A 15,396-nucleotide genomic window follows, 5' to 3' on the forward strand; every position below is an offset into this window, starting at 1 on the left:
TTTACAAAGTGTCAGAAACACCCCACCTAGTGCGTGTCAAATCACACAAAATACCAGGGGCATGTCAAATCACACAAAATACCAGGGGGTCACCAACAAAGACAAGGGGACACACACTCACACATTCACTCACACCTACAGACACTTTTGAGTCACCAATCCACCTACCAACGTGTGTTTTTGGAGCGTGGGAGGAAACCGGAGCACCAGGAGGAAACCCACGCAGACACAGGGAGAACACACCACACTCCTCACAGACAGTCACCCGGAGGAAACCCACGCAGACACAGAGAGAACACCCCACACTCCTCACAGACAGTCACCCGGAGGAAACCCACGCAGACACAGAGAGAACACCCCACACTCCTCACAGACAGTCACCCGGAGGAAACCCACGCAGACACAGAGAGAACACCCCACACTCCTCACAGACAGTCACCTGGAGGAAACCCACGCAGACACAGAGAGAACACCCCACACTCCTCACAGACAGTCAAAGTGCGGGACTCAAACCCACAACCTCCAGGTCCCTGCAGCTGTGAGAGAGACACTACCTGCTGCTCCACCATGATTCCCACAGTGTTATTAACATAAGAATATTCAGTTAAAATAACATCACAACACAAACAAAACAAAGTACGTGCTCATTCTTCATCAAAAATATAATGTGCTTTTTTATTTTTCATTGGAAAGTGCAGAACTTCAGTTTTTAATACATCTCTGTCCTTTTGTTTATATGGAGACTAGGTAGCATTTTTTGTCCTGTACAATTACATTTTTAAAATCTTTGTGATGTTCCTCTGCCCTGTAATAATGAGAATAGAGTCTCTCTCTTGGCAAATCTGAGCTCAGCACGGCAGAAATTTTACTTTGTAACCTTTTGAAGAGGGTAGGAAGCCCTAACCCTAACCCTAACCCTACCCTTTGCAATTGTAGGGGGAGCTTAATCTTAATCTTATTTAGTGTTGCTAATATCACTCAAAACATGAATATTTTATTTCAAGTATTTAATTGTGTAATTGGTATTTAATCGGGTTCATTATGTAGTTACAGGAATATGTCACTGAAATTGAAGGGTTAAAAACTGCCAGAGAATAAAGTCTGGATTGTTCCATGTGTAAAAGACATGGATGAGGAGCTGAAGAACCAAAAATGTGTGGTCCACTTTTGTCTAAACCCTATTCAGGCTGCTTTCACACCACAGAGTAATAAGCGAAGGAAGAAGAAAGCCATTTCCCCTTATGTTTCTATTCTTATACAAATATAGAAGCCACACAGCAGCTCCTTGACTGGGCTTTAGTCTTTTGTTACAGGAAGTTGAGTTAATATCTGACTCTTATGGCTCTTAATTGAATTCCGGCGGCGGATTGGCTGTCGTTCAGGTCTCACTCCTTTTTACTAGCTTTCTTTTTTTGTTAATGCTTAAATGGGCAGTTTCCCGTGCACTTATGTAATGCTGAATAGACTTGAGCAGCACCTTTTAAATGATGTGAAGCCAAGGAATGAAGAAATAAATGAATAAATCTGGCTCTGTGTGTGCTTCTGAATGGTGTACATCATGAATACGCTCCTGTGCTTTCACAGCTACAAGTGTCTTTATAACTGTATCTGTCTATATATGTTCACTAAATGTCCAAAAATCTAAGGCCAGACTTGCCAATTAGCTCCTTAGAAAAGCATGACACCAGGCTAAGTGCCAAGCACTGTCTACATGGGCATAAAGCCCCCTAGCTTTGAGCTGTGGGGCAAGGGAACTGTGTTAACACTTTGTCAGGACTAGTGTTATTGAAACTGAATGCTGTAAAATCCTCTCAGAAATGTTTGAAGATCTAGGGGAAAGCTTTCACAGAAAAGTGGAGAGTCTTCTCTGTTGTCAGTCTGATTTGTTCTGTTTTCTGTGTTTAGTCCAGATTTGTCGTGGAGGGATGTGCAGCACCTGATTGCAATGACAGCAAAGATACCAGACCCTAAGGAGCCTGGCTGGATCATTAATGGAGCAGGATTCCACGTCCATGACAGGTAGGACTGGAATAATCAGTTGAGTCAGATTCATGTCACTGAGAAACTCGATTCTAAAGTCTCTGGGAATCAAGTCTGAGATTCGTCTTCAGCCTAATCAAGTCTGAGTTAGGAGACACCTAGAGTCTAGTAAGTCTAGGAGTCACAAGTTGTTGTGGCAAGTCTGATCATGGAACGAGTTGCTGGGAAACTCTAAGTAGATTCAGTTGAGTTGACTCACAATCTCACGATCCACAACCCATCTGAATGAAGTCCAGTCTGAGTCAAATCATCTGTGACTTGATTCAGATGTGTTGTGAATCATGAGATATTGATTCATTTGAATTGTGAGTCAACTCAACTGAATCGATTCAGCTCCACTCAGAGTTGTGAGTAAACTCAACAGAGTTGATTCTGTAGTGTTGCTTTAAAATTCAACTGAATCGACTCAGCTCGGACTGGAGTTATTAGTTGTGAGATCTTGTTTCTTTGGCGCAAATGATCAGATCAGAATTTGGAGTCATGACTAATATATTGGTTTGTCCGTTGGAAAAAGAGACCCGAGTATGTGTGTGTGTGTGTGTGTGTTATTTCCTGTGATTTACAGCAGTAAGAGTGTGCAGAAGCCTCCTATAACCAATGAGCAGTGGGTGTTTCACAGGAATCAAAATGAAGGGCATTTTTAAAGCCCTTTCTTCAGGGCCTCATATAAAAGCTTTACACTCGCGTTTACAATGATCTTAAAATGCTTTTACTCTCACTTTACAATATCTAATAAATGAGGGACAGGGCAGAACCAGTGTGTTCTAGCTGCGGGGTTAGCATTGTTTGCTTTTACTTCTCTTCACTTTTCTTAGCCTCTCTTTTCTTCTCTTCTCTTTTCTTCTCTTCTCTTCTCTTCTCTTATTTTTTCTTCTTTTCTGCACTCTTCTCTTTTTTTCTCTTCTCTTCTGTGCTCTAAACATATTCACTGTTACGTTTAGGCTTAGAATTGTAAATATATCAATGGATCATTGTGTGTGTGTGTGTGTGTGTGTGTGTGTGTGTGTGTGTGTGTGTGTGTGTGTGTGTGTGTGAAATACGTCCTCTCTGTCCAGTGAAGAGCTGAAGGGCAGATGAAGCAGATGAAAAGAGCAGTGCAGTGTCTGGGAGTGACACTTCGTTGACACTGAAAGAAAAACTGCTGTATCCCAGAATCCCATGTGTATTAGTGAGTGTGTGTGTGTGTGTGTGTGTGTGTGTGTGTTTGTGCATGTGACCTCTGAGCATTGTGTATGTGTTGTGTGGCGGACGGTGCATGGTGTGGCCATAAAGGCACACACACACACACATCGACTCAATCTGCATCAGATTTACTGCTTAGAAAAAATACAGCAGGTTTTTATTGGACCAGTCGCCTGTCACTCATAATTTATCGGCTGTTGCTGGGATCACAGTGATGTCAGTGAAAACACCTAGAGAGAGAGAGAGAGAGAGAGAGAGAGAGAGAGAGAATAAACAGACATGATGAAGGCGACAGAAAATAAAGATGGAGGAAAGGAGGAACAAATAGAGAGGAAGGAAGTGAGAGGGAAAGGAAGATAAGGGGTGTATGAACAAAAACAGGAGAAAGAGAGTAAAGAAAATTGAGAGAAAGGTGTTTGTCATCATCTGCATTTCATATCTCATTGTCTCTCACACAAACACACACAAGCACAAAGATGCACATATCTTTGAAAGAGAAGGGGGAGAGAAAAAATAAATGAGAAAGGGAAATCAAGATTGTGAAAGAGATGGAGGGAGAGAGTGAAAGGAGAGAGCGAGAGTGTGAGAGAGAATGAGAGAGAGAGAGACAGACAGTAAAACACTGAAAAAAAGAGAAGAGAAGAGGGAACGTAAATCAGAGGCAGTGAAAGTAGAAGAGAAGAAAGATAGGAAGAGGCTTTGAAAGACAAGAGAGAGGGATAGAATGAGAAAAAGAGTTTGTAGAGGCTTTGTGATTCACATAAGTATTTGTCATTGTCTGAGTGTTTTGTATCATGACACACACACACAAACACACACACACACACACACACACACACACACACATCTACATCACTCTGTATTCATCTCACACTCATCTCTCCAGTCTGAGAAATTCCTCACTCCCCCTTTTCGGCAGCTGCTCAGAGACAATCACAAAAACATGGTTTTAATGTAATCCCTGTGTAAAGAGAAGTGAGAGCGCCTCCATCATGGCCTCAGAAGAGGAGAGGAGGAGAGGAACAGGGATGGAGGGAAGATAAGAGCAGGGGATAGGAAGAGTGAAGAATGAATAAAAGAAAGGAGAGAAAGGAAAGATCAAAGACAGCGCAAAGACCAAGTGAAAATCCTGGAGAACATGGGATTGGTGGAAGAAAAGGAAAAAGGAGAGAGGGAAAGAATCCCTAACCTGTGAAAAATGAGATGAGATCGGGATGAAAAATGATCTGCGCTTCATGAGAAACAATGAGAATGTTTACATTCGGAACATTTAGTTCTGTATCAGAATAATTAATTGCCACCGTTTGCAAATTAAGCGTACATTACAGTGTAATTAAGAAAGCAAATGAGTCCTGGCCTTCCTCATCCAGATGTGTGTGTGTGTGTGTGTGTGTGTATGTATGCTTAAACACTAATAGCAGTAATACATTGTGGGGCTGTGTTTGATGATACCACTTTTCACAATGAAACATCAATTAAGCAGCTTTGCACTCGTCTGTATTAATAACGCTTTTCCACAGACAGAAACGCTATCATCCCTTTAATGGCTGTCATTTACCATCAAGCTCCGATCAGATTTCTCTCTCCTTCGGCTACTTCTTTTGTTCTGCTTTAATAACCCTTTAGAAGTCTCACTTACCGCCAACGAGAGCAGAACATCACTGTAATTTGATGCTAATTATTTTCACACTTAGGTCTTTGACACAAGTGGAGAAATTCTGTGCAGAATTATGGATTCTAAACTTTCGATCCATGTCTGGACTGGGTTTGGAGGTCCGAGATAAGATAGTCTCATAAAACAAAACAACATGCGAAAACCTGTGCTGTCACTCAATGGAAAAATAACTCATTAATTGCACAATGCGCGAATAATCGTATTGTCCTTTCTTAAGACTAAAGCTTTCAATAATTAATATTGAACATAAAATACAGTATCAGTGTAAGATCAATACAGTGGAAATACATTTATATTAGTAGTGTCTAACAATTAAAAAAAAAATATATATATATATATCATTCATTCATTATCTGTAAGCGCTTATCCAGTTCAGGATTGCGGTGGGTCCAGAGCCTACCTGGAATCATTGGGCGCAAGGCAGGAATACACCCTGGAGGGGGCGCCAGTCCTTCACAGGGCAACATTTACACTCACACATTTACTCACACACTCACACCTACGGACACTTTTTGTGCTACATTCAGTGCTACTGCCGCCATTGGTCACAGCATCAGATTCCTAATCCAGCCCCCACATCAGGCTCCGTGTCCTGCCCCTATATCCAACATCCAAACCCAGCCCCACATCCAGACTCCGCGTCCTGCCCCTATATCCAACATCCAAACCCAGCCCCCACATCAGGCTCCGTGTCCTGCCCCTAAATCCAACATCCAAATCCAGCCCCCACATCCAGGCTCTGCGTCCTGCCCCTATATCGAACATCCAAACCCAGCCCCACATCAGGCTCCGTGTCCTGCCCCTATATCCAACATCCAAACCCAGCCCCACATCCAGACTCCGCGTCCTGCCCCTATATCCAACATCCAAACCCAGCCCCACATCCAGACTCCGCGTCCTGCCCCTATATCCAACATCCAAATCCAGCCCCACATCCAGGCTCCGCATCCTGCCCCTAAATCCAACATCAAAATCCAGCCCCCACATCCAGGCTCCGCATCCTGCCCCTAAATCCAACATCAAAATCCAGCCCCCACATCCAGGCTCCGCATCCTGCCCCTAAATCCAACATCCAAACCCAGCCCCACATCCAGACTCCGCGTCCTGCCCCTATATCCAACATCCAAACCCAGCCCCCACATCCAGACTCCGCGTCCTGCCCCTATATCCAACATCCAAACCCAGCCCCCACATCCAGGCTCCGTGTCCTGCCCCTATATCCAACATCCAAACCCAGCCCCACATCCAGACTCCGCGTCCTGCCCCTATATCCAACATCCAAACCCAGCCCCCACATCCAGGCTCCGTGTCCTGCCCCTAAATCCAACATCCAAACCCAGCCCCACATCCAGACTCCGCGTCCTGCCCCTATATCCAACATCCAAACCCAGCCCCCACATCCAGGCTCCGTGTCCTGCCCCTAAATCCAACATCCAAACCCAGCCCCACATCCAGACTCCGCGTCCTGCCCCTATATCCAACATCCAAACCCAGCCCCCACATCAGGCTCCGTGTCCTGCCCCTAAATCCAACATCCAAATCCAGCCCCCACATCCAGGCTCTGCGTCCTGCCCCTATATCCAACATCCAAACCCAGCCCCACATCCAGACTCCGCGTCCTGCCCCTATATCCAACATCCAAACCCAGCCCCACATCCAGACTCCGCGTCCTGCCCCTATATCCAACATCAAAATCCAGCCCCACATCCAGGCTCCGCATCCTGCCCCTAAATCCAACATCAAAATCCAGCCCCCACATCCAGGCTCCGCATCCTGCCCCTAAATCCAACATCAAAATCCAGCCCCCACATCCAGGCTCCGCATCCTGCCCCTAAATCCAACATCAAAATCCAGCCCCCACATCCAGGCTCCGCATCCTGCCCCTAAATCAAACATCAAAATCCAGCCCCCACATCCAGGCTCCGCATCCTGCCCCTAAATCCAACATCAAAATCCAGCCCCCACATCCAGGCTCCGCATCCTGCCCCTAAATCAAACATCAAAATCCAGCCCCCACATCCAGGCTCCGCATCCTGCCCCCACATCCAGGCTCCGCATCCTGCCCCTATATCCAACATCCAAATCCAGCCCCACATCGAGACTCCGCGTCCTGCCCCTATATCCAACATCCAAACCCAGCCCCACATCCAGGCTCCGCGTCCTGCCCCTATATCCAACATCCAAATCCAGCCCCACATCCAGCCCCCACATCCAGGCTCCGCATCCTGCCCCTAAATCCAACATCAAAATCCAGCCCCCACATCCAGGCTCCGCATCCTGCCCCTAAATCCAACATCCAAACCCAGCCCCACATCAAGCCATCACACCCAGCTCCACACAGCATTCACACTCGGCCCAAACATCCAGCCTCCACCAAAAATGATATCTGCATGTCTGTGTTTTTGTGTCCATCCCTTTCTGTGTCTGCACATCTTTTTTATTTTTTATTTTTATTTTTTTTTTGAGATTCTGTGTTTTTGTTCCTCTTTCTCGTTTTTATGTACACATTTGTCATTTTTTATGGACTTCTATTTTTGTGTGTATATTTGCACATACAGGCCACCGTAAGACACAGATAATGGAACAGCTGCAGGGTTTAAAGTCAACATGCCCAAAGAGTGGATTAGACAAGCCCACTCTCCTAACTACGTTGTCTCTGGTGTGAAGGACCTCCATCCAATATATTTCATCCAGAATCAGTACCTAACCTCACTAATGTTATGTGGCTGAATGCCATCGAATCCTCACAGCTGTGGTCCAACATTTAATGTTATGCCTTCATTGAGTCGAGTCTGTTTCCGCGGCAAATAGGAAATAACTCTTGATTAACAACTTCATTTCAGAACAAAAAAATCCTGGATGAGCAGGAGTCCAAAATCTTTAGGCCCTATCTAACCTGCAGCTGTCCTCTGTCTGTGGCTCTGACCTCTGAGCTTGTCCAGTGAAAAACGTCCCACATCCCACGTCTTGCTCCATAAAACAGGATTTGGTCGTAACCTTCCCTCTACAGAGAGAAAACACCCATAAAAATATACGAGGAGTGTTTTAGTACTAGCCCACCCACACACCATGCACACACACACACACACACACGCATGCACACTCACACACACACACACACACACACACACACACACACACACACACACACACACACACACACCACTGACGGATGCCTCACGTCGTTCGCCTTTTAATTGCTCGTAAATTTTTGATCTGGTGAAACGGCTCCCCTTCCTCTGCAGGCGGAGAGAGAGAAAGAGAAAGAAAGTGAGAGAGAGAGAACATGAAATGGAATGCACTGGAGCAGCTGCACATGAGCTGCAAGTCATCATGCCCAATGCCAAGTATGGGCAAGAGGAGCATAAAGACGCCAGCATTGGTGTGGAGTGGATCTGTGATCTCTAGAGTAATGGAACTAAAAACAACACATTTCAAATGAACAGAGATTCAGGCCCCGCCCACATGCATCTTTTTATTTTTAAAATATCCCCATCCAGACAAATAAAAAAATGGCTGCATTTCCATGCCAGTCCAGTAGGGGGCCATAGTACCTCTTAGAAAAATACATCAAAACACCACAGTGCATGAGAGAAACACAGAGGTTTAATCCCAAATCACACCATACTCCCTCTGTAGTCCACTACACACATCATGAAATTATGGAATCTAGATCTTAACAGTGCAATATACATTGTGTGAATCTGAAATCTAGTGCTGTCTGTGTGTGCACAGTGTAGGTTATGGGTGATATACTTCACTGTAGAGGGAGTGAGGAGCTGTTTGAGTTTCAGACAGTGAGCGTTTTCAAAAACTTGAAAGTGACCTAAAGGTGTGGACGGGAGGCCAAAACACAGGCAAAAATCTTTATTGAAAATTAGCTGATCCATGTGGACAGTGCATAAGAAAATCAATGAAAGACCTCACTAATGTTGTCATGACTGCCATCAAATCCTCACATTAGGGCTGGGTGGTGTGGCCAAAAAACTGTGTATTACTGTATTTTTTCATGTTATTTCAAAGTATGTATTTATTTATTTGTTTGTTTGTTCTGACTGGCATTTTATAAAGATTTGTTGCTTATTCTTGTCAAGAATTCATGGAATATATATACATTCAAATTTTAGCATGTATATATATGCTTATATCATTATATGTGATAAAATTTGAATATATTTGAATAGGCGTCGGTGGTGCAGCAGGTAGTGTCGCAGTAACACCTGCTGGAGGTTGTGGGATTGATTCCCTCTCCAGGTGACTGTCTGTGAGGAGTGTGGTGTGTTCTCTCTGTGTCTGCGTGGGTTTCCTCCAGGTGACTGTCTGTGAGGAGTGTGGTGTGTTCTCCCTGTGTCTGCGTGGGTTTTCTCCGGGTGACTGTCTGTGTGGAGTTGATGTGTTCTCCCTGTGTCTGCGTGGGTTTCCTCCGGGTGACTGTCTGTGAGGAGTGTGGTGTGTTCTCTCTGTGTCTGCGTGGGTTTCCTCCGGGTGACTGTCTGTGAGGAGTGTGGTGTGTTCTCCCTGTGTCTGCGTGGGTTTTCTCCGGGTGACTGTCTGTGTGGAGTTGATGTGTTCTCCCTGTGTCTGCGTGGGTTTCCTCCGGGTGACTGTCTGTGAGGAGTGTGGTGTGTTCTCTCTGTGTCTGCGTGGGTTTCCTCCGGGTGACTGTCTGTGAGGAGTGTGGTGTGTTCTCTCTGTGTCTGCGTGGGTTTCCTCCGGGTGACTGTCTGTGAGGAGTGTGATGTGTTCTCCCTGTGTCTGCGTGGGTTTCCTCCGGGTGACTGTATGTGAGGAGTGTGGTGTGTTCTCCCTGTGTCTGCGTGGGTTTCCTCCGGGTGACTGTATGTGAGGAGTGTGGTGTGTTCTCCCTGTGTCTGCATGGGTTTCCTCCGGGCGCTCCGGTTTCCTCCCACAGTCCAAAAACACACGTTGGTAGGTGGATTGGACACTCAGTAGTCTCCATAGGTGTGAGTGTGTGAGTAAATGTGTGTGTGTGTCTGTGTTGCCCTGTGAGAGACTGGCGCCCCTTCCAGGGCGTATTCCCGCCTTGCGTCCAATGATTCCAGGTAGGCTCTGGACCCACCGCGACCCTGAACTGGATAAGGGTTACAGATAATGAATGAATGGATGGATATACATATCACAGGTTTAGGTTCTGTACCACTTTTGGTTTAAGTGCAGAAACTACTGAAATGTCTGCAGCAGCCAGATGTGAAATCCAGGTGTCCACAAGTGTATATGAAAAACATATATCCCAATTTGTGACAATTTACAATTTACTACATCATTTGAACACCGCAGCTGTCCTTCACACTGTGTCAAAACGGCATGACGAATGGGCCAATAGAAACACTCCAAATATACTTATAAGTAATAATATATAAAAAACAGCATTAAAACCTAAACAGAGAGGGCTAAAGAGAATACATCTTGGAGCTGAACTGAACGCAACACTTCATTCACATTCTTGTCTCCAACTATCTTTAAAGTGAACTTAAATAATTACCATCATTCTTATCATTCTTACCTCTAATTTATTTGGAAGAAATTATGCCATTAATCCAAGTTATTTGTTATTTATTTTCATTTGTTTGAGGCGTGATTAATGGAGACAGGAAGTTCAGCTATTTTCATAACAGTTTATTAAATTGTTTTTGTCGTCATATCTGTGCTTAGTTTTTTTGGAACAAGGTAAAAAAAATAAGGGGTTAAATTCTCTTTTGTAAACAATACTCAATGTCAAACTTTTATTTTGACAGACCTGTAAAAATGTGCAGCAGCTAGCTATTGCCATGGTAACAGTCAACAGTTACTTGACAATATAAGTCTATGATTTTTTAAATAAATTAATACATTTTGATTGTTTTGAATTCTGTAAAAGTGGGTCAGTAGTTAATGACCATAGAAAATCCTGAGGATAGATCAGTGGAGAACTGTTCCACAAGCACTCTCTGACCAGCACAGCCACACACACACACACACACACACACACACACATTCACTCACACTCAATGACCAGAGCTGTGATCAACCCCTCTAATGTCAGCCCCAATTACTCTTCCTGTTAAAAGGGCATTAAAACATAATTGCCTGACAATTTACATCCCAGTTAATGCAGCGGAGAGAATTTATCACTTTTTATAAGTCTGTTTTACAGAGAGGGGGGAGAGAGAGAGAGAAAGAGGAGAACACAGAGAAAAAGAAAAGAGCACACACACACACACAGAGAGAGAGAGAGAGAGAGAGAGAGAGAGAAATGTATGAATTTGTGTGAGAATATTTGAAAATTTAAGTTTGCATTAGTCAGAGTGCCCACGCTGCGTTCTGTCCACCATTAAACATCCTGACGATAACTTATGTGAAGTTAATGTAAGGTAAGTAAAGAACAGAACAAATAAGCTACACTTTTATCATCTCTGCGGGGGAAACTGTAGTTGTGACAGCAGCAGAATCCCCAGTAAATTGATTGATAGCAAGCAGTAAGCAGAAAGATATAATACAAGATAAGTACAAGATATAAAAGAAGTGTAAACATTAAATACAAGATAAACCATATCAAATTATTATGATTAAAAATTCAGTGGTACAAGTGATGCACAGCTTGTAGTTAATGCACAAAGAATAAATATAAATATTGCACAGGAACTATACTTTTGCGGCAGATATATAAATAACAAGAAACAGCTTAGTGTGAGGGAAGTGTGTGTCCTTATTGTATTACTTATAATGTAGATTGTCTGATGCTGTGCTTGGGGCTGTGGCATGTGTAGAGCCTAACATCGGTAGGGAGGAAGGAGCAGCGATGTCTCTCTTTTACACGCCTCAGGTGGAGGAGGCGCTATTGGAGCTGGGGTAACACAGAACATCATCTTCATTCAAATGTGAACGGTATGTGTTTGTGTAACCTAATACATTTATTAAATACATTATTTTTTATTTTTTATTACTCTGTTTTTCTCTGAACCAAGTACTCTAGGCTTAGAGGGTGTGTGTGTGTATGTGTGTGTGTGTGTGTGTGTGTGTGTGTGTGTGTGTGTGTGTGTGTGAACTAATTAAAGACATGGTGCTGTACCACTCTTGGCTTTGGCCCTGAGAGGCAGTCTCTAGTGTTAATGATGAAAAACAAACAGAGAGTGTGGCCATTAAGGGCTAAAGAGCTATCTGGGCAGTGCCTCTGTGGGAGAGAGAGAGTGTGAACAAAAGTGATTTGATTCTCTTACCTCCAAAATGTTTGAATCGTGTGAATCCATTAGCGTTTAGCTTGATTTTTTTTTTTTTTTTTTTTTGGGTTTAATTCAGAACATGAATGTGAAAAGAAGAACTGTTAACACTGCGTTCAGATACATTTATTCACTCATCTTCCGCTTCTTCATCCACATCTTCAGGGTTACGGTGGGTCCAGGGCTGACAGTAAACTTAAAGAAATACATACGATATAATGTCTTCTCAGGATTCATGAATATATATTTCTCAGAACAGAAAAATACAGGTGCATGTTTATATACTTATTCCGTTTTATTTTTTTCACAGCCTCTGAACCATTAATCATGATTATCTTGTGGGGGTCTAGTGCAAGGTTTAAAATGGGTTATTTCTGGGTCCACATGACTGGCGCCCCCTCCAGGGTGTGTTCCCACCTTGCGCACAGTGATTCCGGGTAGGGTCTGGACCCACTAATGAATAAGCAGCTACAGACAATGAATGAATGAAAGTGAATAAATATTTTCAGGAGTGTGATAAAGCTTAGGCTAGTAGTAGTTTGGGATATGATTTGGTTAAACCTCCAGAAAATTTATATAAATCAATGTAATGTGCCCTCAGTGCATGGAAACAAACATGTGTGTGTATGTGTGTTTGCATGACTGTGTATAGTTTGATTGGCAGGCCAGCTGATAAAGTGGACTGACAGTATATTTGTTTGTGTGTGTGTGTATGAATGAGAGAAAGAGACACAGAGTTGCATGCCCAGAGGGAGAGGGGAAGTGGAGCAATGCAACATGCTGCAGTGGGGGGTTCAGAACCACACACACGCACACACAGCCCCTTCTAATGCATAATTCATGCTAAGCAGCAATTCTGATGTTTTGTGGGGGAATAGAAATCTAAGAAATTCATAAATAAACTCCCTTACTGCTGCTTTTCTCTGATTCATTTACAACTTCAACACAATTAGCTTCCACAGAGTGTGAACACCCTCGAGTTTCCTCGCACACACTTCACACACAAACTGAAAAATGACCTAATAAGTCTCTGACCAGGCCAGGAAAAGTCTCTGATCTTTCTAACGGCTCGTAACACCCAGCAGGACCCAGAACTCTCTCATCAGAATAAGAAATCTTATTGATTTGATAGTGCAGCATTTCCCAAATGCACTTTTTGGAAAGCTTACTCTGGAGCAGCCATACATGAGCTTGAGTAAGTCATCATGCGATTACATAGTGCGGGGTAGAGGGGTATAATGGCCTCAGCACTGAGCTGTGGAGCAGTGGAACTGTGTTCTCTAGAGAGATGGAGTTCCTCACAATATTTTTGGAAGGAATTTGTCCCACAACAAATTATCCACCATCGGCACCCGAGCTCACTTATGGTGGTTTAAGTGACCGCAATCAAATCCTCTCAACAATGTACAGATTTCTGTCATAAAGACTTCCCAGAAGAGTAGAAAGTGAGAATTTTACTACTGCACCATTTAATAAACACACACACACACACACACCAGGGTCTTGAACATTTTGATATTGCGTTGTCTCTTAAAAATTATTTTTATATGAAGTCCTTAAATAATCAGATAGTTTGTTAATTTTATATCAGGTTTTTATCACTTCCCAGGCTCTGTGTGTGTGTGTGTGTGTGTCTGTGTGTGTGTAATTACCCTCATTCCTTAATGACTTAATATAACTAATTACGCACGTTTGACACCAGGCTTTAGATTCTGTGCTTTTTTCCTGCAGGACTCAATGCCAGTGACACTGATAATCTGCTTCTGTAAACAGGAGATAAAGGACCTGATTGAAAACTGTGAGCTTTAATTTATGAGTCAGTTTGTAATGCATCCCATTAATAAAGTTTTGTGCATGGAGAACAGATTACAGGATATTGTGCCATAAACAATCTTAAAACACTGCTATACAGGTTATTAATTGATAAACATTGCTTGGCAGTTGCTGTGTGGCCACTAAAGTGGTCACTAAGGTGGTCACTATGGAGTATTGGCTGAGTGGGCGCTGGGTGTTCCAAGTGGTTGCTATGGTATTTCATGTGGTAGCTAAGATGTCGCTAGCAGTGCTAAGGTGTCCGATGTATTTGGTTTGATTCTATGTGGCTACCACATGTGAGTTAGCTTTGTAACAAGCAACCATCATTGTCATCGTACGCAGTAATGTTTATCTCCCTCAGACATGCACACACACACACACACACATTACTCTCCTCTGCAAGCAGATGGCATGTATGATTCTTGTGAATGTGATGGAGGTCAGTGGGAGAAGGGTCATATACAAACCGGATTCCAAAAAAGTTGGGACACTAAACAAATTGTGAATAAAAACTGAATGCAATGATGTGGAGGTGCCAACATCTAATCTTTTATTCAGAATAGAACACAAATCACAGATCAAAAGTTTAAACTGAGAGAATGTATCATTTTAAGGGAAAAATATGTTGTTTCAAAATTTCATGGCACCAACAAATCACACAAAAGCTTGGACAAGGCCATTTTTTACCACTGTGTGGCATCCCCCCTTCTTCTTACAACACTCAGACGTATGGGGACAGAGGAGACCAGTTTCTCAAGTTTAGAAATAGGAATGCTCTCCCATTCATGTCTAATACAGGCCTCTAACTGTTCAATTGTTTTGGGCCTTCTTTGTTGCACCTTCCTCTTTATGATGCGCCAAATGTTCTCTACAGGTGAAAGATCTGGACTGCAGGCTGCCATTTCAGTACCCGGATCCTTCTCCTACGTAACCATGATGTTGTGATTGCTGCAGAATGTGGTCTGGCATTATCTTGTTGAAAAATGCAGGCTCTTCCCTGAAAGAGATGACGTCTAGATGGGAGCATAGGTTGTTCTAGAACCTGAACATAGTTCTCTGCATTAATGGTGCCTTTCCAGACATGCAAGCTGCCCATGTCACAAGCACAACTTGGGTTATCCTTGTCCTCTCTGGTCCCGATGACATGGCGTCCCAGTGTTCCATAAAGCACTTCAAATCGTGACTCATCTGACCACAGAACAGTCTTCCATTTTGCCACACTCCATTTTAAAAGACCCCTGGCCCAGTGCAAACGTCTGAGTTTGTGGAGCTTCCTTAGAAATGGCTTCCTCTTTGCACTGTAGAGTTTCAGCTGGCCACGGTGGATTGTGTTCACTGACAATGCTTTCTGGAAGTATTCCTGAGCCCATTCTGTTATTTCCTTGACAGTGGCATTCCTGTTTGAGGTGCAGTGACGTTTAAGGGCCCGGAGATCACGAGCATCCAGTAGAGTTTTACGGCCTTGAC

The 15,396-nt window shown here is 43.5% G+C and overlaps 1 protein-coding gene across 1 annotated transcript in view; it reads left to right on the forward strand.

Annotated features, from left to right (window-relative positions):
• The window catches only part of LOC136677595 (PC3-like endoprotease variant B), an 89,245-nt gene that overhangs the window by 57,690 nt on the left and 16,159 nt on the right, over positions 1–15,396 (forward strand). Inside the window, 1 exon segment of the mRNA XM_066655158.1 lies at positions 1,906–2,019. Within this exon segment, the coding sequence (XP_066511255.1) occupies positions 1,906–2,019 (114 nt within the window).

Source organism: Hoplias malabaricus, chromosome Y (genome assembly GCF_029633855.1).
Source record: "Hoplias malabaricus isolate fHopMal1 chromosome Y, fHopMal1.hap1, whole genome shotgun sequence".
Classification (NCBI taxonomy): Eukaryota; Metazoa; Chordata; class Actinopteri; order Characiformes; family Erythrinidae; genus Hoplias; species Hoplias malabaricus.